This window comes from Primulina tabacum, chromosome 16, assembly GCF_025594145.1.
Source record: "Primulina tabacum isolate GXHZ01 chromosome 16, ASM2559414v2, whole genome shotgun sequence".
Classification (NCBI taxonomy): domain Eukaryota; kingdom Viridiplantae; phylum Streptophyta; class Magnoliopsida; order Lamiales; family Gesneriaceae; genus Primulina; species Primulina tabacum.
The window spans coordinates 33,216,208-33,240,800 of NC_134565.1; the positions used below are offsets into that span (position 1 = coordinate 33,216,208).

General features: G+C 34.8%; 2 protein-coding genes and 1 pseudogene across 3 annotated transcripts; 1 reads left to right on the forward strand and 2 right to left on the reverse strand.

Moving 5' to 3' along the window:
• The first annotated feature begins 442 nt into the window (after nucleotides 1–442).
• Nucleotides 443–5,076, forward strand: LOC142529681 (beta-galactosidase 15-like). Its single transcript, XM_075635289.1, has 18 exons — nucleotides 443–617; nucleotides 941–1,036; nucleotides 1,127–1,239; nucleotides 1,348–1,414; nucleotides 1,517–1,609; nucleotides 1,840–1,983; nucleotides 2,081–2,166; nucleotides 2,298–2,403; nucleotides 2,519–2,606; nucleotides 2,704–2,822; nucleotides 2,938–3,099; nucleotides 3,201–3,421; nucleotides 3,516–3,619; nucleotides 3,705–3,814; nucleotides 3,899–4,117; nucleotides 4,210–4,418; nucleotides 4,524–4,803; nucleotides 4,963–5,076. The coding sequence occupies exons 1-18, from the start codon at nucleotides 459–461 to the stop codon at nucleotides 5,068–5,070; spliced, it is 2,484 nt and encodes an 827-aa protein (XP_075491404.1). The 5' UTR covers nucleotides 443–458; the 3' UTR covers nucleotides 5,071–5,076.
• Nucleotides 5,077–11,375: 6,299 nt separating this feature from the next.
• LOC142528519 (GDSL esterase/lipase At5g03810-like) lies at nucleotides 11,376–19,656 on the reverse strand (annotated as a pseudogene).
• A 352-nt stretch (nucleotides 19,657–20,008) lies between these two features.
• Nucleotides 20,009–24,258, reverse strand: LOC142528731 (vacuolar protein-sorting-associated protein 37 homolog 1-like). 2 transcript variants are annotated; one of them, XM_075633860.1, is made up of 7 exons: nucleotides 24,087–24,258; nucleotides 23,679–23,909; nucleotides 21,952–22,039; nucleotides 21,413–21,452; nucleotides 21,271–21,317; nucleotides 21,040–21,160; nucleotides 20,009–20,462 (listed from the first exon to the last, which is right to left on the reverse strand). In XM_075633860.1, the coding sequence occupies exons 1-7, from the start codon at nucleotides 24,101–24,103 to the stop codon at nucleotides 20,299–20,301; spliced, it is 708 nt and encodes a 235-aa protein (XP_075489975.1). In that variant the 5' UTR covers nucleotides 24,104–24,258; the 3' UTR covers nucleotides 20,009–20,298. The 2 variants fall into 2 exon arrangements, with proteins under 2 accessions (XP_075489975.1, XP_075489976.1); XM_075633861.1 differs by having other exon boundaries at nucleotides 20,365–20,584.
• Between the last annotated feature and the right edge of the window lie 335 nt (nucleotides 24,259–24,593).

The following is a 24,593-nucleotide window of genomic DNA, read 5'->3' on the forward strand; positions in this document are numbered from 1 at the left end:
AATTTTAAAATTATATCTATCGAATTACCATATATCAGATCAGATATAACAAAAGACTGTACTGTACTGTACTGTACCTTCTTTAAATGTTTTTTTTTTTTAATTTTTCAACAAGCATATATATAAAAAATCAAAGAAACAAGTAATTTAAAGGCTCTACAATTAAGTTTGGAGATAAATGAAAGATAAATAGTAATTATATTCTATCTGTATATCTCTACGATTTGATCTCGAGGTTACATTTGGGGAGTTGGATTTGAATTAGAAATCGTACTTTCATATATAATCTCGAAGATATCATTGTTACAAAACACATATAATTCAAGATTTAGAATTATCCCAATTTATCTCATCGAGAATTTGAATAAAATTTGTTGGCCTATAAATACCCACATACCAAATGATCATTTCTCAGTGTTTTTTTTAGGTTCTATCTGATATATCAGAAAGAAAAAAAAATGATGGGCTCTTTCAGATTATTTCTGTTGATTTTCTTCACTTTCTATTTGGCTACAAATGCTGTTGAGGTTACATATGATGATAGAGCAATCAAGATCGATGGAGAAAGGAAACTCATCATTTCTGGATCTATTCATTATCCTCGTAGCACTACTGAGGTATGAATGATCTCTAAAATTTTGTCTAAATTAATATCGCGATTTTTACGAAATTTAGTTATTGAGTCGATGTTTAAATATCATCGCTATATACCGTAAAAAAACATATTTCGTTTATTACATTATAGAATACATATTACTTCAAAACGTTCTTAAAAATTTACTATACTAAGAAAATTTTATTATCTTTATAGAATACATAATAATATCTGATTCCATATATCAAAGCATGTAGTATAATATACATTATATGAAGAAAATTTTTCCACAATTGAAATTATTTAATTTAATTTCTTTTTTTGTTGTTGTTGTTGGGATTGTAGATGTGGCCATCATTGATCAAGAAGGCCAAGGAAGGAGGTCTCAATGCAATTGAGACTTACGTTTTTTGGAATGCGCATGAGCCCTTATATCGGCAGGTTTGATATTATATACTTATTGTGTTGTACTAAAAACGTGTGTGCAAAATGCGACTAATCTCCTTTTTTTTTTTTTTTTTTTTCACACAGTACACATTCGAAGGTAACTTGGACCTTGTCAAGTTTATCAAGACAATTCAAGATGAAGGGATGTACGCAATTTTGAGAATTGGACCATATGTTTGTGCAGAATGGAATTTTGGGTATTATTTATGAACAAATTTAGTTTTTTTTTTTGAATATTAATCGGAAAATTGGGAAATTTTACTTATTTACTAAATTATATTTTAATTTTTTTAATGTATGTGTAGGGGTTTTCCTGTTTGGCTGAATAGTCTACAAAATATCACTTTCAGAACCCAAAATGACGCCTTCATGGTAGTGTTATCCATTAACTTAATTGCCTTATTTTCGTTATTGTTTATTTTCTGTAAGTAGGATTAATTTGTATATAAATTTTGTGAGTTAATTTGGGTTCAGAATGAAATGAAGACTTTCACAACCTTGATTGTTGATATGATGAAGAAAAATAATCTCTTTGCTTCTGAAGGAGGACCTATTATAATGGCTCAGGTATGTGAAATCTACGCGCGCTGTGTCACAACCTATTTCTCGAATGATAATTTTCCTAAATTTATGTGTAATTTTTGAAAAAAAATTTAGTTTCCCAAACAAATTATAAATTTTTATTCAACAAGAAAATTCTAATGTTACATATATGCCAATTACTTAGGTAAACTCCATTTTATTATTGATGAATCTGTAAATTGTTTTTTGTTTCTATTTTTTGGATTAAAAATCAGATTGAGAACGAATATGGAAATGTCATCAACTCATATGGAGATCAAGGAAAATCGTATATCAATTGGTGTGCCAATTTTGCCGAGTCTCTGGACATTGGTGTCCCTTGGATCATGTGTGAAGAAAAGGATGCACCACCATCAATGGTCTGTAATAAATTAAATTTATCCCCCAACTCTTAATTATATTATAATATACATGCTTAATTAATAATAATATAATTTTGTTCAAATTAATGAACAGATCAATACATGTAATGGTTACTATTGCGACCAGTTTTCGCCTCATAAAAATAGCCCAAAGCTTTGGACTGAAAACTGGAGTGGATGGTTAGTATACATTAATTCTTTATATTATTTAATTATTATCAGCTATTATTATTATTTTATTAGTTTCGTTTTGTCATATATAATTTAAAAATTTACAATGATCTTCATTTAAATATATAAAATTTATTAAGGTTCAAGGACTGGGGTGGCAAAGACCCACATAGAACAGCAGAAGATCTTGCATTTTCCGTTGGACGATTCTATCAATATGGTGGCACACTGCAAAATTATTATATGGTTTGTGACAATTAACTTTTAAAATTTAGTAAACTTATATTACTTTTATGAAATTTTCGCATGCATTTCAAGATCCAAATTGACCATATATTATAAATTATATACGTGGTTATAGTATCACGGAGGAACGAATTTTGGACGTGTCGCCGGTGGACCGTATATAACTACGTCATACGACTACGATGCCCCCCTAGATGAATATGGTAAAATATACATAATCCAAGAATTAAATATCATATAATATTACTGTTATAATATGCTTAAATATAATTTAACTTTTGTTTTATATTAATGTTGCAGGTAATCTGAACCAACCTAAATATGGACATCTGAAGCAGCTTCATACCCATCTCATGTCAATGGAAAAAATTCTAACTCATGGTGAATCTACAAATAAAGATTATGGGAACTGGATGTCTGTGAGTAAACTAAATTTCCCATTTTCTTTTTCATTATATTTGTGTGTGTGTGTGTGTGTAGATATATCTTGGCTGAAAAGATTATATTAAATTTTATATTATTTTCCATTTGCAGTCCACAATTTACAATTACAATGGTTCAAGGGTATGTTTCTTTGGTAATGCAAATGACAAAGAAGACATAACAATAGATTTTGAAGGCAAGAAATACACTGTTCCATCTTGGTCAGTTAGCATTCTTCCTGACTGTGTCACTGAAGTCTACAACACCGCCCGGGTAGGGAGAAAACGAGGTTTTTATTAGGACAGGAATAAAAATTTTGATTAAACCTCGTATGATTTCTAAAAGGGAGACTTTTTTTTTTGATTTTATGATAGGTGAACACACAAACATCATTAATGGAGAAGAGATTACCAGAAGATGCTGTGAGAGGACTACATTATAATTTGAATTGGAAGTGGAGAAGCGAGCGAATGGAGCACTTGAGATGTCCCGTTCAGTATGGTAGAAACTTTAAAGGTGTTACTTATGCTAAAGGACTCATTGACCAAAAGCTTGTGACAAATGATACAAGTGATTATCTATGGTACATGACAAGGTATTATGCTGTAATTTCTATGTTGTTTTTTGAAGTATAAGGTACTTGGACTCGATTTTGTTTGGATCGTAAATGATAAGGTTTTTTCACGCAGTGTGAACTTGTATGGAAATGATCCCATCTGGGGTGAAGAGGTAACGTTACAAGTAAACTGCAACTGCCATGTACTTCATGCATTTGTCAACCGGAGACACATTGGTAACTATCTTCATCCTACATTCGTGTTTATCTAATTTTGATGATGAATCTCGATTGATTTTCTAAGTTTTGCATTGAATATTAGGATCAAAATGGGTGAGAAATGGGGAATTCAAGTTCGTGTTTGAACGAAACTTTGCACCAAGAGTAGGGACGAATTACATAACCTTGCTCAGTGTAACAGTTGGACTCCAAGTAAAAATTTGTGATGCTATTCTTTTGGTACTTGAATTTGCCCTAGATTACTTTGTTGATTTTAATATTTTGTTTTTCTTGAAGAATTATGGAGCGAATTTAGAAAAAACACCGAATGGCATACTTGGACCAGTGAAACTACTAGCACCAAGCAGTATAGAGAAGGATCTATCGAATAACAGATGGGCTTATAAAGTTGGATTAAACGGTATGGATGAGAGGGGACTTGGAAGTGATCCGATGTTTAGCAGACGAAGATGGTATACAAACTGGCCCAGCAACCAAATGTTTACCTGGTACAAGGTATGATCAATGTACAATCTATCTCTCTATATTGTTTTGTTCGGAGACAAAAGAGATTAACTTATATTTTATAAATGAAAATTTCTTTGCAGACAGCCTTCGCAACACCAAAGGGGGATGACGCTGTTGTCTTGGACTTGTGGGGTTTAGGAAAAGGGACAGCTTGGGTGAATGGTAATAACATAGGCAGATACTGGCCTAGTTTTCTGTCTGGCGACGGATGCAGTTCCTCATGTAACTATCGAGGAGGCTACGGGGCTTCGAAATGCGAGACTAATTGTGGGAAATCGACGCAAAGATGGTAAGACGTTCAGAAATTTAATCCAAGAATCTTGATCCTCCCACTCAAAAAAAGCTAAAAACATGCAATTTTAGCGTACATAACCGTGTTCTTTGCGTACTCTAGGTACCATGTTCCGAGGTCTTTCTTGAACAAAAGAGGCCTTAATACCTTGGTTCTGTTTGAAGAGTTTGGAGGAAACCCTTGCCTTGTAACTGTAAAAACCGTGACAAATTCAAAGGCATATGCACATGCTTATGAAGGGAGCAGTTTGGAATTGTCTTGCCAAGGGAAAAGGGTTATATCCAATGTAAACTTTGCCAGTTTCGGTCTTCCAAATGGGACATTCGGATCACTCGAAAAAGGCCACTGCGAGTCATCCAACAGTATATCAGTTCTTAAAGAGGTAAAGCTTCTGTTTCAGTTTTCTTGATCCGCTCGGTTTCAATGTTTAAAAAACGTTTCTATAAATTTGTTTCTTAATAAGATAAGATTTTCAGATTTCTTTAAAATGTAAAAAGCTGTTTAGAGAGTATTTCTGACTGTTCTTGCTAATGATTTTCAGGCATGTGTTGGCCAGAAAAGTTGTTCGATCGACGTATCGGAGAAGACTTTTGGGGCTACTGATTGCAAATCTTCAGTGCAAAGGCTTGCTGTTGAAGTTGAATGCTAGGAAAAATAACACGTTTTTTTTTTATCCATGGCGTATAGATTTAGATGATGTCGGTTGGAGAATAGTTATGTGGTATTTTTTCTCTTTGATAATTAGGGTTTTTGGTCAAACTTGGATCTCTTCATTTTTTTATATCCAAAATTATTTAAGGTCTAGTTAATAGTAAAAAAAAATTGCTTAAGGCTATTTGCTTAAATGAAGTTATTTATAACATAATAACAACAACATTCATGAGCCCAAAGTTTGCATTATAAAACAGAACAACCTCAATAACTCCTAATTGTACATACTATATACATAATATATAGATATAAAGGGTTACCCTATGAAAACAAATCCCTGCTCAAGTAAACTCTGGGCCCATTACTCATTAGCAGCTTGAGAGGGATGGAATCCATCCCAGAAAACATACTGTGTGGCATTTGAGCATGTCCCCACAGACCTCACATTACATAGAAATGATGTTTCCAACACAACTGTTCCACAGCCGGCCTTTCTTGATTAAAAAATAATGAAAAAAAGTTAGAATTATACATTATTGTTGGGAAATTGTTTCAGTGAAAAAGCAAACAAAAATGTTGACCACCAAATCCGGAAGTGGCTTCAAATTCATTCTCAAAAGCCCAAACTTCATTTTAATCACCAACAAAACAAAAAGTCAATCAAAAATTAGTTATAAAAGGTTGTAAATTATTAAATCTTGAAGTTGACATAAAACTAATTTCTGCTAAAGGAAATCATCGTCGTTTCACCGTGACTCATCCAACATTCTTGATACCGGCCAACTATAAACATACTCTCAGTACAAAAAAAATGACATACGACAACCGTTGTCGTAGTCCTTTTAAAACTGTTGTTAAAAGCCGATATTGTTAAATGGTTCGCTCAAAGACAACAGGTTTTGACCGTTTGACCGTTGTCGTAGCTACAATTTGCGACGGTTGGTTTTGAAAACCGTCGCAGTTAAAAAATCGTTGTCGTAACTGTAAAAACCGTCGCAAATGATATTTGCGACGGAAAGAATATATAAACCGTCGCTAATTAGCGACTGTTTGTTACACCGTCGCTAAATTTAGCAACGGTTTATTAATCACCGTCGCTAAATGTAGCAACGGTATTCATGTGCGAAACCGTAGCGACGGTTTCCATGAGTTTCGTCGCTAATATTTTAGGTAAAATAAAAAAAAAATTAAGAATTTAATAAATCTGTGTTGTGAATTGGTACAATCGTATAAGAGATAAAAAAATTTAAGTGTCGTGAAGTGGTAAAATCGTGTAAAAAATAAAAATTTTAATTGTTTTGAAGTGTGATTGATACAGGCAATTCAATCTATCAGAACAACTTGGGTTTGGAGTATCCGAGAAGTCATCAGAAGCTGGTTTGGTAAACCAACTTAGTAGATGGCACGGATGAAACAACCCACTCCCAAGACATTTTAATTAACTAATTAACGTATGCGGAAGCCTTAACGTTTAAAAGGGAAAGAAAAATATATCATTTACATCATAAACATTATTCTTACTAATATACATGATCGTTAACAAAATAGCATTCAACTCATAACCACAGGCCAACATACTAACTTGTTTTTCCCCTCGTTCATTTAACAAACTACATGATATTTTAAAACTTCTCATGATCATTGTATCCCAAATAAAAAGTGACATGATAACAAGTCTTTCCCATGGCATTCTATATGACTTCTTCCGCCTCGAACAATCCGTTTCACTTCTTTTGATCACCTGCATCACATGACATAACTGGAATGAGAATAAACTCAGTAAGTAGAAAGCTATACATAATAATTACATAAATATAACTTTAGCTTAAAACGTGGCTATAGCAATGGCAATGAAAGTAGAGCGATACTATCTTCAATGAACATTACATAATCAAGGCAATATGGATAGTATCTCATGACATGAGTGAAAGAAAAGGAAATGATAGTCTGTGACCTGTGACATGTGGATAATATCTCTTTGATATATAAATATATCAAAACTGTGAGAGATACTCATAATCATGTGATTGGCCAATGACATGCATGAATTACTATCATTCCTTGGCTTTAATCATAGGAACTCTTATTGAGGCATTTATACAAACACTTGGGTAGGCACAATGGTGTATTAGCTCCTTGATCAATGAATTCAATGAAATCATTGAACAATGAACATATAACAATATATAGATCAAATATATACCAATGAAAGGAGCTAATTATCAATAAACATGGCTTATATACATATATTCATCATGTGAGCTCAAGGAGAAGTTCTACTTACAACCAATCAACAATATGGTGGCTATGATGATTTCAAAAGATTCCTACAACAATAAACACAATAATAACTATGAATCATTAACATTAATCCAAAGAATCCATCAATTCAACTTAACCTTTCACATAACCTTAATATTAAAAACCCTTCCAACTCCAATACTATAATCCTTACCTTGTAGCTTGGAGGAAAAGGTGGAAACCACTAAAAATAAAACTAAAATCCTTGACTTGGAGTGGAGAATTGAAAGAAAGAAAACTTTGAAGAGAAAGGAGCTTGAACCATAGGAAAATAATGGGAGAAGAGAGAAATGTGGAAAAGCATCTAGAAAAGACATATAAAAGCCTTCATTCCCTCAAAAACGTGTTTTGGAAATTTTTAACAGCCTGCTAGGCGCATATGCGCAACATTTCCGGCGCATATGCGCGCCCCATACTGCCCAAAAATAATAACTTCAGTACCCCGCACGCCATGACGCGAGTTCTGGCGCGGTGGCGCGCCTCATTCTGCCCAAAAAGCATTTTTAACTTCCGAATTTGCAAAAGTGGTCAACATGAAAGTTGTAGCCCTATGTGTTTTCTTGAATCTCCCCAAATTTCAGGTCATTTGGAGGTCTGAGTAAAAAGTTATGCCCATTCTCACAACATGTGTCAGTGCAGAAACAACGAAACACACGACATACTTCGGGCCACTTTTGGCTCGTCTTCCCTAATGATTTGAACAAAACTCAAAACATGAAAGTTATAGCCTTATATCTTATCTTTCTAATGGAAGTGGCCTCACATCAATTGGATCAATATACAAAACATTATATTAAAAACCACAACTACTGCCACGTTTGTCTTACCATTTCTCCACTTCCATTTTCTATTTGGCTCAAGTCAACTTTTTATTCTACCCATTCATTTCCATAACCATCACCAACTATGAACATAATACCAAAACAATAACCATTTCAATAAAGATATCCATAACCAGTAACCATTCAACATAATCTCAACCAGTAAAGCATAAAACATGATCATAACAATAATAAACCATAAGGATTAACATGATAAAAGGTTGGGTTATTACAACGGAAGTCGAGGTAACTACCCATTCCTCTACTATAAATAGCAGATATGAATCTTATTTAAAGCATTCTGAAATCTTTGAACTCTGAGCATTATACATATTTTCTCTCAAATATTGCTTGTATTCATCTTCAACCTACTGACTTTAGCATCGGAGTGGCCACGTCGGACACCCCTCCTGCGCCAATTCACGAGTTAATTTCTTGTTTGCAGGTGTTAATCTCAGCCATTATCTTCACTCAAATTTCCCAAACACTATAAATTGTTGATTTGATCCGTTGAAGCTCCTTACCCGGCTCATCCATTTCAACGAGATCGTATCAACAGTATTTATTATTATATTTTTAGAAGATTATTATTATTATGAATAATATCTGCAGCATAAGTTGCAGAGATCGTATAAAAAGCACAAGAAAATTAATATTTAAGACAACATATAGTCCTAGTTAAACTAAATTTAGTTAGAAAGTGACATTTAATGTTCATGCAAATCACTGTAAACAGGAATGTTACATCCTCCTGAAAACTTGAAAATGAGGAAATGCAGATGCATACATATTTGTATGTATCTGCATAATCCCAAACAGAGGAATCAGCTAAGCTGCCACAGTTGTATCAACGATACAAATATATATCACATAATACACAAAATACTTGCAATAATCAATAGGAAAGACATTAGACAATACCGAATAAGAAAGACAACCGCTACACTCAACTAACAAAACCGATCGCTGTCGATTTTTGCCGTGGTTAAGCACCGGAGAAATAATAACCCTCGAAAAGTACTACTCCTAAGAACTTCAATGAATTAAAACGGCGGAAACTTCAGGCGGTTTCCGCAAGAGGCGGAGGGAAGCGATAGAAGAATATTCTTCACTGCAAAGAAGAATAAATGGCTGATAAATGTTGCGTTTATTGGATGGCACATTCGGGGGACATGCAAAGCTTATAAACACGAAGCTTCCAACTTCTTATCATATAAGAAGTGAATGGCACAATCGGGACATGCGCTATCAAGTTTTGCATTTAAAAAAAATTAAATTTCAATGGCACACTTGGAACGCCAGTGTAATCCCATTTAATACTTTTGCAGAATTTTTTAGATACTCGGCGAATATCTTGGAATTGGAAACGCGAGTCTCATCGCATTAAATACTCTTGCAGGCTTCAGACGTGCGTGAGTCGATCAATCTCAGGCTCCTCAGCCGAACATCTTTCGGGCATTAAAGGCCAATCCTGTCGCATTAAAAACACTGCGGCCGAACATCTTGGCAATTGTATGGGAATTTTTTCAGTCGAATCTCTAAAAAATAAACATATATATTTGATAGTTATCACGAAATACGTTTAAATGCTTTAATTCGTCCTAAAAAGGACTTCATTTAAATTAACTTATATATAATTTTTTCATATTTGATAATCAATGTTGGTGAGAATTCGAGTGGTCACCACAGATTAATTCTATGTTGGTATTGCCATAGAATTAAGATGACCAATTAATGTTATTTAATTTTTAAAATAAACATATTATGTACTCATCGCGTGTTATATATTTTTTAATAAATAATGAAATAAACATTAGAAAAATTTGATATAAATATACAATAATTTTTTTCCCGAACACCCAATATATAAAAATATAAGAAATATTATTAATTATATTTTTTAAAAATATATATTCAGGTCAAGTATTTTTTCCCAACCTGCCAACCTGAAATACCCCAACCCAGACCTGATTTATTTCGGATTGTTTATGTCGGGTTAACGAATTGAATCAAGATGACACCCCTAATATTAACCAATATCACATAATTTTATCATTTAACAATACGAAAATAGTCCCAAAAAGACTTATATATTTAAAATATATTTTATTCAAAAAAAATTTTTTGTAACTAAAAATATTTGTGTTGAATATATTAAATTTTACAAAAAAGTAATAAAATTATCATTTTATTATTTTATTTAATAAATTTATTTAACTATTTTTGGAATTAATCTAATAATGAAAATTAATCAATTTTTATGTGTATGAGCTAGAATATATATGTTTGTACGATAGCACAATTATTTTCACTCTTTAACTGACTTATTTACTCATTATCTTTTTTATTTAACTGTGTATATATTTTTTTTTTCCATTTTTTATATTCAAATTTTATTTTTATTTGTTTAATTTATATTAAATATAAAACTTTAATAAAATTATTGAAATAGATAATTTTTTAGTGCTAATACTGTATTTTTTATTTTAAGATTAATATTATAATACTAATTTATTTATTTTTATCATTTTTTGTTATTATTGTAGTTTTTAATATTATTTTATCAATTATTAATTATATATTTGGGAAAAAAATAATCGAAATGATGGTTTTCGATTATTCTACGACTCCAGACAATAGTAGTAGTTCTTGTTTCTATATTAATGACAACGAATGATGTAGGCTTCTACTGCTTACATGGTCCCATCCAATATATATTAATACATTCATGTGTATTATCATATGATATATTTAAGGGTTAAGTCCAAATACGTTTAGTTAGTAGTTTTGCTTAATGACCTTTTCATTTTATTTTCGACTTGAGAAATGTAATGCAATATCAGTATATTTAATGATTATAATTTAATATATTAAATTCTTTAATATTAAATGTTAAAACTCATGGTTATAATTAAAAATTAGTTCATTATGCAAAATAAACAAACTATTTACCCCCAAAAAAAAAAAATTGCTTCGACTGCCTGTGTCGTCGGTGGGTTTCGCCGATGGCTGTCGACTTCGTCGGTGGATGTTGAAATCGAATTTTAAAGATATATCATCTTACAATCATGAACGGTTTGAATCAATTTTTTTCAAAAAATTATTTATATGTAAAATATCATGTTGTTTATCTTTAAAAAAATCGTATTTTTATATTTATTTAAATATCTGTTATTTATTTTTAAAAAAAAATAAAGAAAGATGTATTTGTTTCTATCCATGTTAGGTGCGATAATTGGGCTGTTATATGGTGGCTCGGGTGAACTATCAAATCCAGCGGAGGATTGTAGATATCAAAGACAGTAAGCTTCAATCCAGGAAGCCTATTCTTCAAAATCCGAAACGTGGTATTTAGTTTACAGTTAAATGCCACGGCATCTCGGTTAAGCCTTGCCACACTGGTTTCTTCCAAAACCAAACAAAGTAGTTGCTGCAGGCAAACATCCTTGGGTGGTAGAGACGTAACTCCTATTCTTCTTGCACCAAGATGTTGGGATATCAGGGAAATAAACGAGGTAACATCGCAGGCGGAACATCATAAGTGATATCAACAATGAATAAGATGAACACCAATATTTATAGTGGTTCACCCCAAGATTGAGCTACGTTCACTCTAAAACTCTCAAGGAGATCACTTCTTTATTAATGACAAAGAATACAAGAGAATTTAGAATACAAAGTATTTCACTCAGAACACTCTGATTTTAATACTCACTTTCTCTCCACTAATCATATTCCTTCCAAGGATAAACATTCCTTCAGAAATCTCACACTAAATCATTTGTCTCACTTCTATACTTATGATTGTAGATGAGAGGATTTTGTGTTTTGGTGTGATTTTGAAATGATGAATGGATGGGTATTTATAGGTGAAGTTTAGGGAAAAACAAAAATAAAAACATCATGGCTTACCTCATAATTTTTGACTAATCAACACATGTGTTTATAATTCAAAAATGGTGTTCTTTGATTCAAATTTAGGTGGCTTTGAATTCAAGATTGCTTGCTTGATTACATAGCAATTCTCCCCCTCAAGCCCATTTTGTGAATTCGATCAAACCTGCAACATCTCTACAGTATTCCAACTTCCATTTCGGCAAGGTCTTGGTCATCATATCAGATCCATTTTCATCCGTGTGAATCTTCTCAAACTTTAACAACTTCTTTTCCAATACATCTCGTATACAATGATAACGAACATCAATATGCTTTGATCTTGAATGCATTGAAGGATTCTTTCCAAGATGAATTGCTGTTCTGACTGTCACAGAACAACTTGTATTGATCTTGCACAAAACTTAATTCCTCCAAAAACCCTTTCATCCATAACACTTCCTTGCATGCCTCAGTTGTTGCAATGAACTCCGCTTCAGTGACTGATAATGCTACACACTTTTGCAACTTTGACTGCCATGACACAGCTCCCCCTGCAAATGTAATCAGGTATCCTGATGTGGATTTTCGGGAGTCAACATCTCCTGCCATATCTGCATCTGTGTAACCTACAAGCTCAAGTCTAGATCCTCCAAAACTCAATCTATGTTTAGAGGTTCCCCGTAGATATCTGAATATCCATTTTACTATAGCCCAATGTTCCTTTCCTGGTTTTGAAAGGAATCTGCTCACTACTCCTACAGAATGAGCTAAATCTGGCCGAGTACATACCATGGCATACATCAGACTTCCAACAGCTGAAGCATATGGAACACTTTTCATTTCTTCTTCCTCATCCTCTGTAATAGGACTCTGCTTTGAGTTCAACTTGAAGTGGTTGGCAAGAGGACATCCAACTGCTTTGGCCTGGTCCATGTTGAATCTCTGAAGTACCTTCTCAATATACTTTTCCTGCGACAACCAGGTCTTCTTGGCATACCTGTCTCGATGAATTTCCATGCCAATAATTTTTTTTGCTGGCCCCAAGTCTTTCATAGAAAAAATCTTGCTTAGTTGCTTCTTTAGGCCTTTGATTTCAGAAGCATCTTTGCCAACAATCAACATGTCATCTACATAGAGCAGAAGCACCATCAAATCATCATCAGAGGTATCTTTGACAAACACATAATGGTCTGCAGTGGTTTTCTTGAATCCATGTTGAGTTATCACCGATTCAAACTTCTTGTACCACTGTATTGGTGCTTGCTTGAGACCGTACAAACTCTTATTTAATCTGCACATGAGGTCCTCTTTCCCCTTCTCTTCAAACCTCTCTGGTTGCTCCATGTAGATTTCTTCCTCCAAATCCCCATGAAGGAATGCGGTCTTGACATCCATTTGTTCCACCTCCATATCGAGCTCTGCTGCTAACCCTAGCACAATCCGGATGGATGTCATCTTCACCACAGGTGAAAATATTTCATCAAAGTCGACCCCATGTTTCTGTCCGAAACCTTTGACGACAATCCTAGCTTTGAATCTTGGTTGACTACTGTGTTCTTCGTGCTTCAATCTGAACACCCACTTATTCTTCAAAGCTTTCTTGCCTTTCGGCAACTTCACCAGCTCAAACGTCTCATTATCATGCAATGATTGCATTTCTTCTTGCATAGCCTCCATCCACTTATCCTTGTGTTCACCGGTAATAGCTTCCTCGAAGCTCTCTGGTTCTCCCCCGTCAGTTAGCATGATATATTCATTGGTGGAATATCTGGTTGAGGGCCGCACTTCTCTTCCAGAACGTGTGGTCATTGTACCACGAGAACTTTCTGCTGGTGGTTCACTGTGAACACGGATATCATCATCCTCATGATTGTTCTGCAATTCTTCATCTTCAACCGATTGTGGATTTACCGTTGAAGGCCACCACTCCAGATCATGTTCAGATCCAGAATTCTCCTTTTCCGCAGTCTCCAAGAATTCATTCTCCTGAAATATGGCATCATGACTTCTTATAAGCTTTTTGAGATCTGTATTATAAAACTTCTAACCAAGTTGATCCTCGCCATAGCCTATAAATATGCACTTTCTTGTTTTGACATCCAACTTCTGTCTTTCATCCTTTGGTATATGAACATAAGCAACACAGCCAAATACCCGCAAATGATTATATGAAACTTCTTTGCCTTGCCACACCTGCTCCGGGACATCATAATTGAGAGGAACACAAGGTGAGCGATTCAATATATATGCAGCAGCAACCACGGCCTCACCCCAAAATTCTTTAGTCAACTTTGCATGTGAGAGCATGCTTCTGACTCTTTCTGCCAAAGTTCTATTCATCCTCTCAGCTAATCCATTGAGTTGTGGTGTATTTGGTGGTGTTGTTTGATGTCTGATTCCGTTCCTTTTGCATATCTCATCAAAGGTTCCAATGTATTCTCCTCCATTATCTGTTCGAATACATTTGAATTTAATGCATGTTTGCCGTTCAACCAAGTTTAGAAAATTGTTGAACGTTTCCGCAACTTGGTCCTTGGTTTTGAGTGTCCACACCCAAATTTTCCGAGAATGATCATCGATAAAAGTTACTCAATACCTCGCTCCTCCGAGCGACAATGGCATCGGACCACATAGATCTGAGTGCATCAGATCTAGTATTTTATCGGCTCTGCTAGGAGGTGAACTTTTGAATGATATCCTGTTTTGCTTTCCGGCTAAGCAGTTTGTGCATTGTTTCATATGAACCTGCTTTATATCGGGCAGAACTTGCTTGCTCACAAGGCGTGTAAGATTCTTTTCACTTATGTGACCAAGACGTCGGTGCCACAACTCTGTTGAGTTTTCTTCCCCTGCGTAGTTCACTCCTTCAGAATGATTTTCCTGAACCACATATAGCTTTGACATCTTTAATCCTTTTGCTACCACAAGTGATCCTCTTGAAATCTTACATACCCCATTTCGGAAGGTTGTACAGAAACCTTCTTCATCGAGTCTTTCGACCGATATCAGACTCAGGCGCATATCTGGCACATGCCTGACGTCTGTCAGGATCATTGTAGAGCCATCCACGGTAGTCAAGCTCACATCTCCTTTTCCCACGACTCTGGATAAGTCGTTATTCCCCATTCTCACCACACCAAAGTCCCCTTGTGTGTAGGATGTAAAGCATTCTTTTCGAGATGTGACGTTAACTGTTGCTCCACTATCGATCACCCAACTAGTTACTTGAGTTGTCAAATTTACGGACTCCTGCTCTAGCTCGTGAACAACATTGAATTCATCAATGGCGTTTGTTTGCTCATTGTCGGTTTCATGTTTGTTTTTCGGTTGCCGACAATATTTTTTAATATGTCCGTTTTCTCCACAGCGATAACATTTTATGTTGGCATATCTCCCTGAGGACTTTCTTCTTCTTGGCTTCTGATTTGTGTTTTTCTTGATCTTGCTTCTCCCCCTTGACTCAGCAGCCAAAACATCTGACTGTGAGGTAGAGGATCCTTGAGATCTCCGCCTCATCTCTTCATTCAAGATACCACTCTTGATGAAGTCCATACTCACGGCTCCTCCCGGTGCTGTGTTCGTGAGTGATAACTTCAGAGTCTCCCAAGACTCTGGCAATGAAGCTAGCACAATCAGAGCTATCACCTCGTCATCAAGTTTTATGCTCATACTTGATAACTGCTCCACGAATCCTTGAATCTCGTTCAGATTATCTGCGACCAAAGTTCCTTCTTTGTATCGAACCTGGACAAGTTTGCTCAAATAGAACAATTTGTTGTTGCCACTTTTGGAGGCATATACCATCTTTTGTGACTGCTACCAACGAATTAATCGTCAAAGCCTGAACACAAAAGAACCACTTCCCTAATACTGTCTAGAAAGCCTTTTCTGATGTGGAAGTTCAGACTAAGCTGCAACCACAGAGCATACGAGGACTTCCTATAGTATTTGAGAATCTAGCTCTGATACCAGTTGTTGGGATATCAAGGAAATAAACTAGGTAACATCGCAGCGGAACATCATAAGTGATATCAACAATGAATAAGATGAACACCAATATTTATAGTGGTTCACCCCAAGATTGGGCTACCTCTACTCTAAAACTCTCAAGGAGATCACTTCTTTATTAATGACAAAGAAGACAAGAGAATTGAGAATACAAAGTATTTCACTCAGAACACTCTGATTTTAATACTCACTTTCTCTCCACTAATCCTATTCCTTTCAAGGATAAACACTCCTTAAGAAATCTCACACTAAATCCTTTGTCTCACTTCTACACTTATGATTGTAAATGAGAGGATTTTGTGTTTTGGTGTGATTTTGAAATGATGAATGGATGGGTATTTATAGGTGAAGTTTAGGGAAAAAACAAAAATAAAAACATCATGGCTTACCTCATAATTTTTGACTAATCAACACATGTGTTTATAATTCAAAAATGGTGTTCTTTGAATTCAAATTTAGGTGGCTTTGAATTCAAAGATTGCTTGCTTGATTACATAGCACAAGATTGTATAAATTCTACCCACACCGAGTTAATAGTGTGTGCGTTAATTCATATGCAAAGTTGACTGGTTGTCGAAAAATTGTTCTATGAGTGAGTTTGAGACCTGGATGAAGTTAGATTATGATCCATGAGTGAGTTCGAGAACCGATTTGCAGAGAAGAGTGTGTTGAGAATTGGGTTGATGTAGTCATTCTGAATGAAATCACTCGTCCCCGCGCTTATGAGATGAACAGCTCCAGAGCGATAAAGTAGTATGATGACGATAACAGTGCTCACTTTAGCATTTTATATTTAGCTTACTGTATACGATTCCTAGCGTTTAGAGCTTTCTAGAAATTGATATAATACGCTCTCTTATTCGTCCATTTATTTTATATATTGTACAGTAACTTTGATTGTAATTTATTCAATATTTTAGTGAAAGCAACGTTACACACTTTACACTTTTCCTAGGAATCGTTGTTATTCATATTTTCTATCTCAGAGAATATTTCATTCGCTTTAGCCCTTCCTACTAAGTCCACCACTCGGCCCTGCCACTCCCTGTAATAAGCTAGCTGCTGCGTCAACGTCAAGGCCCGCTGCATGCATACGTACAACTATGTAAAACTCCATATTGGTTCACAAAACTAACCATTACTAATTCAGATCAATCGATTTTGTAACATTTTCTGATAATTTTTAGGCGAGTTGATCTTTAATTACAAGTGAATGAAATACTTACATATAAGCGTGCAGTACTGTCGTAATAACCCGAAGCAGCTGAGGCAAAGTTGACACCATTGAGAATGTTGTTCCTCCTTCTGGCTTCTTCACTAAGGTACACCGGTGGATATGAACTGAATCATATGCAAACATGTTCGAACTGATTTCGAAAATAAGTAAATGTAAAATAATATTTGAGCAGACTCAAAACTTCTATCTACATCAGTTGATGCTAATAACCCCAGAAAGTCAGAAACTGAGGGGCAAACAAGAAATCTTTCGAATCATTTTGTCACATTCACAAACGACAAACCAAAACAGAAATACAATCTTTCGAAAAAGACCAATTCCCAAGGCTTCATCTCTTTTTTGTATGAAATGAAAAATGAAACTAACTCACTCGTTCTATCCATCACCTTTCATTTCTATGAATCCTAAGTACAGCCAATGTTAAAAAGGACAAACCTTTGAGGAGAGCCCGATTTCTAGTCTAGTGTCGTGGGATCCAGGCCAAGAATCTATGCTGGAAGATGATTTACAGGAACAGGAGGCATCCGACGTATAAAAATATATGCAGCGAGAGAGCATTAATAATCTGATATGTACTTTTGAAGGGTACGTTACTTGACGAGCTGCTGCTCATGATTAATTCTCCAGCATTTACAAATTCGTCTTTCCCAAATGTTATGGAGACATTCACAGATAACCTGCAGAAATGTGATTCAGATGTCTTAAATGGTTTACAGTAGCGGACTTTTGAGATAAAACGAGTTTTCAGCTAGATGATCAAATGACGGGCCTATAAGCCAAACAACTAGTAGCCTTTTAGATGAGATACTTGATAAGGTAGTCTCAATTTCTTGTAGGATCTACGTAGGATTGCAATGTTAATGTAAGTAGAATGATGAAACATAAGGAAAGGAAAATCGATAACTTACAATAGTCTGCCCACTCTACTCTCTGATGAGGAAAATCATAAACAAAGATTTTGTCTTTAAGAACAAGGTCTGTAACAAGAAAATAACAGTTGAACTTTGTCCCACATTTGATCGGTGAACTTGTGCAAGAAAGAAAATATCGACAGAAAGAACAGAAAAAAACAACTTAAGACATCGAGCACTGCACAACTAGGCTAGAATTCTAGGAGTAATAGATCTTCTCTACAATGTGAATGGATGACTGAATGATAAAAATGCTCTTGTAGCTCTAGCGTATTATTGTACTTGATTCTCTGAAGAATTTTTCGTTCCTGAAAAAACTTTTAAGCCAAACCGAAATTAAGTTACTGTCAGCACAGTTTTGAAGAAATGGCAATAGAACTTAAGTAGAAACCTAAACCCATATGCTGAAACAAATACTGAGGGGCGATGGACATTATCGAATAGAATTAAGATTTGAATTCTGTGTATTCAGTTACTTGAAAGTTGAGTTTTTATGGTTTCGGGAAATTTCAAGGCAACACTTCTGACACACATGTTTCAAGATGATCATTGTGATTTCAGAAATCAAATAGACTGCCTTTGTCATGTAACAAACCTCCCAAAATTGTGGTGCCTTCATTCTTAACTTTAACGAAACATGTGCACCACATTGCAGCGCTATCCTGGGGAAAATGGAAAAAAGTTTAAGCTTGGCACAAATTAGTAACAACCTAAGAGTCATTCAAAAAATATGAATAAGATACACATTTGCCTATCCTTTATGACTATAATTGGAATACTCACGGAAAATTCCTTTTGAACAAGGTAGTCAACTGGTCTTAAAACCAAGGATGCACCTCCAGCAAAATTGAAAGAAACAGGTGGGAACGACTCTGTTACACTGTTTGACAACAAAAAACGATCTCATTATGCTGTCCAAACAGTCTCATGTTAAGAATCTTTTGTCAAGTATCATTTCGAGTCAGAAAAGAAATTGGTGATCATATAACAATCAAAATAATGGGGAATCCAATTAACCTTGTCGAGACTAGATAGCATTGATTTCCATCAGAAACAATTGGTGTCACATAAGGAGAAAGAGATGCAGTAACCTGCTAAACCAGTAATACATCAGGAAGGAAGTTGGGATGATGCTGATTTCATTAATGAAAGTTTCATAAAACCTCATATTTCAAATAGATTTAAACAAGACTCTCTCTCGTTTATGCTGCCCATGAACTTGGGTGAACATCTGGCTCCTTTGTCATAGATAGTGGCATAATCAACTAATATAACATAATAGTTTGTGATTTTATTCCAAAAACGGTGGGTTAATTTAAAACAAGATCATAGTTCCAATCCCTCAGCTCTGCAAAGAGAACTTACCGGGGGAATGGGGAATAACAATTGTCCCTACTATCTTGCGTGGTATAGAGATCGAAATACGACATTAGTGTTACTGTAAGGATTATAAAGATTTGAATTTTGCATTGTCAATTTGTTATTGTAAGACTCGTTCAAATTGTTATTGTAAGACTCGTTCAAAAAATATTAACAAATAAAATTGTTGTTGTTGTTGTTGTTGTTTTAAATATATTGTTATTCCCTAAAGCATGATTTTATCCCCCTCTCTCACAGCATTGTTGTTATTTTCAACTCTAAATATTTCACCATCCTTCATAAACTAACAGATGTTAATATTCTAATCCAGTACAGTCAATTTATTTTTGGAACTTTTTCTATATATTCTGATAAAAACTAAATAATCTAACTCATTCAACATTCTTACATAATAACAATTGCAGTAAAAATTATTTCAGTCAAAAAATAAAACTATAAATACATCTCATTCTCCAATACATTATTCAAAAGTATATTTCCAAAAATATCTTTCAACCAAAGATTTCACCAGAAATTTTGACATGATATTCAAGCGAAAGGTTGAACTACAAAGAGAGACAAGCAGGTGTCGCCTATTCAAAAATCCCAAATCAGGTTTACATGAAATAAAAATCTTACTACCTAGTTACAGGAGAAATCACACAACTTCGAATAACAGATTTTTGTTTGGTGACACGTACACATGGAAACATTCAAGCCGTGAATGATGTCCTTGCAGAAAGATGGGTGATAGAGCGTTTATGGAAAGTGTAGCGCATCTTCTTGTATTTTTGTACAAAAGCTGGTAGATCGTTCTCTCTGTCAAGAAGCTGCCTGTGAAAGACATTGGATTCCTCTTCTGTGTCATTCATTGCAGCTACACAATGCAACCACGACTATCGATCAGACAACAGTCGTATTGATGATAAGTAGTTCAATAATTTCAATTTCCAGACTCCTTGAAAACCATAGGCATGGTTTTGAGGAAAACATCTGTCCCTTCGGTCATACGCAAATGTCGTGCAAGTTTAGGCTTAAAGAAATGCACGAGGAAAAGTTCAAGATCCGAGGCGCAAAAGTTCAATCAAGTTTGTCAAGAAGAATGAATTATATATATGATGCAGGAAATAAGTATCGTGTTTCATGAAAAATGAAAAAAAATGTGAGCGGAAGAAGGGAGAAAGATTTGTTGTATAATCAACAGATCATAATAAGTAAAGCCCAACTTAAATCAGATAATTCTGGGGCAATTGGGAAAAAAGGGACTGGACTAGTCAAACAGGATAAGACTCTGATTGTAATGAGTGTGTAAGAATCACTTTCCTCCTAGTCGAAACAGATACTTGTATGTGAAACCAAGAAAGAGACTGGGTTACTGCTTCCAAATTTTAAAGTTCAATACAAAACATGTAAGAGTAACAAATAAGCTGTACAAAGCATGCAGTTAAAACTACCTTGTAGTCTATCCAGGAGAGAAGAGGGAGAATAATATTTCATTGTTTCTTCCATTTTCCTCTCTAAATCATGCAGTTTTTCTTGTGCAGAGGCCAGCTCTGTTGTTCGAATGATTCTACACTGAAGCCACAAAAAGTAGATAATCATGATTTCAATCATTTACTTACAGCTAAATTAAATGTTGAAGGAAAATATAAAGAATATGCCTTCTCAGAGGGCAAAAACTTTACCTGATTCCTAAGCTCCATTATGCGTGGTTCTTTTTCCAGATTCTCTCCTGCAAGCGAAATATCAACAATTTTATTTGATTATGATCATAATGTGGTCTTGCACTCAAATAGAAATTAAAGCAAAAGTAAATAAAGAATTTACTAGCAAGCTGCAGTGTTTCGTTCCTCAGTTCATCTCTGACCTAATTTGGTTATAAAGAAAATAGCGAAGTGTGTCAAAATAGTTCTGGCAATTAAACTCGCAATGGTGTGGATGAAGAAAATACAGTGTCAAAATGAGAGGAGTCATGTGTGAGTGCAAAGACAAAAGAAACTCAAATCATATCAAATGACAAGAGACAGTCCAGCGTATTTTTTGACATGCATTAAACGAAAAAACTCAGATCGATAAAAAAAACAATGATTGGCTTCAAGAAACAGTCACACCCCTTTTAAATGTTCAGAAGCAAATGGAAGGTTAAAATTATTAGAATTCGTCAATTGAAAAGGTATGTCATTATGACACAACATAAAAGGCCCCAAAATTATTGTTTTTACCTACTTAAGACACTCGTATCGCACATAATTCTAAAAAAACCTATCTTAGAAAAAGTGCCGAACCCGGCATGTGAACCCTGTTCAAGTAAGATGATTGAACAGTGGAGTGCGGGCGTATTATAAAAACCACGAAATGTAACTTACCCTGTTTTGAGTTTGGACAGGTTCAAGTGAAAGTAAGAGGTTCTGATATGCCTCCTTGTCGGATAGGAACTTCCTCAGCTCATCAACACTGAAACATCAAAAAATGGGAAGATGACGAGACACTCTACAAGTTTACAGATATATGACAATTTACTGCCAAAATTATTTACATACACGTTTATATTAATTTTTCTGCAGATGACAAAGTAAGAGAATGTGATAATGTTAAGATAATTGGATTCTAAACAAATAGAGAAAGCTTAAAAGCAGTATCTAACATGTGACACTCACTTTCACACTTCATCACTATCTTATGTGAGGAGATAAAGAACAAACTAATTGAAGAATTAGATGTGAACCCCGGAAATATATCAATAAGACACATAAAAATATGATAAACAAATCCACAAAATTGCTAGTTCAACAAAGGCCTACACTATCATAGAAAGCTTCAACCTGTTGCTTATACATCTTGCAGGAACCTAAGCCACACGTTAGGTACGAACCCCGACCATTTACTAATAAAGAGGTCGGAACCTGGTATCAATTTGTAGATGCCACATCCAAACAGCTATTATATGACGATGATAAATCGAGTTTCGATTGCCACAAAGATCAGGCTCCTATAAAATCTTTTGTTCGAGAAGAGCACAAATAATACTCTTAATTCAATATTAAAACTCAAAGTATCAAGGAAAAAGGATATACATAAATTTCGCTTAAGTGCCTTATAAGAACCTGCTTATAGTTACCACATGGGCCTAAAAGAAGACTAGATTTAACCAAAGCATACCCAAACAAGTAATGCCTGAAAATCAACAAAAATAATCAAGAATGAGCCCAACAAAGAACAAAATGACACAATTGTTTGTTTGTTTGTTTTTTGTTTTTTTTATCTCGGAACTACACATACCAAATTCATCTCCTCCAAAGCTTCGAACCAAAGAATTCTCGTGAAAGAACACTGAATAAATATATGATCCTAATTCTCCACCTCCTTCCGACACAAAACACACCAATTAGGACACAGAGCACACAAAGACCATTTCTTTTGCATCATATCACAAGTGAGCAATTTACCCAGCACTGCAGTCCACGAGAATATTTGAACCTTAGATGGGATAGGGCTTTTCCAAATGACATTAAAGAACGGGAACACGGGGACATCCCTAATCGAAAATAAAGACTCATAAAATGATTTGACTTAGAAAACTCCTTAACAATCCCCAACCCACACCCTGGTATATTCAACCCTTCAACCAATCCGACACTCTCTAAAGATCCTAACAAAGATCCCTCGGATCCCTCCGCAGATGCAAATCCCAAGATATAGAAGGAGTGGAGGAATAATCCTCCAACTGGACGAAATTAGAAATAGCGTCGTTATGAACCAATGAAAGTTGAACTTGTAACATAATCTTTCTTCATTTTTCCTTTATTAACATTTATCACCATGAGATCGTCTAACGCCCTTGACTGATCTTCAGTTAAACTGTTGATTGGTACAGGTCAGGAACGACAATGTGATAAAGTCATCGAATTTCTCTTCCTATTAAGGTACTCAAAAAAATCATATTTTTACAACTTCACCGAGCAGGAACTAATGCCTTACAACACAGAACAAAATTGATGAAAAGTAGAATTATTTAATAGGTTGAAAACATTGGAAGAAAAAATGAAATTCAGGATTAATCATCCCATGCAACTTAATGATACAAAGAACTCACCTTTTATCTTTCAACGAAGCAATGATGCCAGCGGCTTCTGCAGGTGAAACATTCACCAGAGAGTTTTGTCGATCTACAGGTATTGACACAGTGAAGCCGCTAGAACTGCTGGAGCCAGCGCCAGGCGTCGCCGGGCGTGAAGAGCTTGGTGAACCAACAACAGAAGGGGGATACCACGAATTTGTAGGTATCTCCTGTGGCCGTGGCTGAGATTGCTCCTCCTGAGAATTCCTACAATTCGATTAGAAACAATAAAAGATTGATAAATTCCAGGCCTGATAAAGCAAAAGTCTCGTCGCGAAAGGCAAATAAATCATGTAAAACAGAAAAAAGTTCAATGCATCAATTAATATTAAATCATTACTTCCTTTCAATGGAAACCGATTGATTTCAGAAACAAATGATTACCAAAAATTCTTGAACATGACTTTGAAATGGTGTAAGTCGTCGATTGTCGGATGAATTCCAAAGGGATCAGAAAGAGGATCGAAAACCCTAAAAGAAAAAATCGATTGTCGTCTTCAATGGAGAGACCAAGCTATCTGAGTTTGATTAGCCCTGACTTGAAAGGTAGCACTTACCAAGTTATCTTTTATTTTTATTAAATTTTAATGTTAGATTGTTGAAAAAATATTAATTTTTATTATAAATATCGATAAAATTTGTCTCTCTCAGCGAAAATACCAAAAAATTGTCCAAAGACACGATTGTCCGTTTGATGCTCCATTATCTAATTGCTCTAAAGTTTCTGAAATTAGTAATCCTAAGATTACCCTTGACTTTTCAATTGCCAATAACTGCATCTCCATTTTCATGTAACAATTTCATTTAGTTAATTAATTAAAATAACTAAATATTTACTATGTCGCGTGTTAAATCTAACCATGATTGATATATAAGTAGAGCATTTGAAAC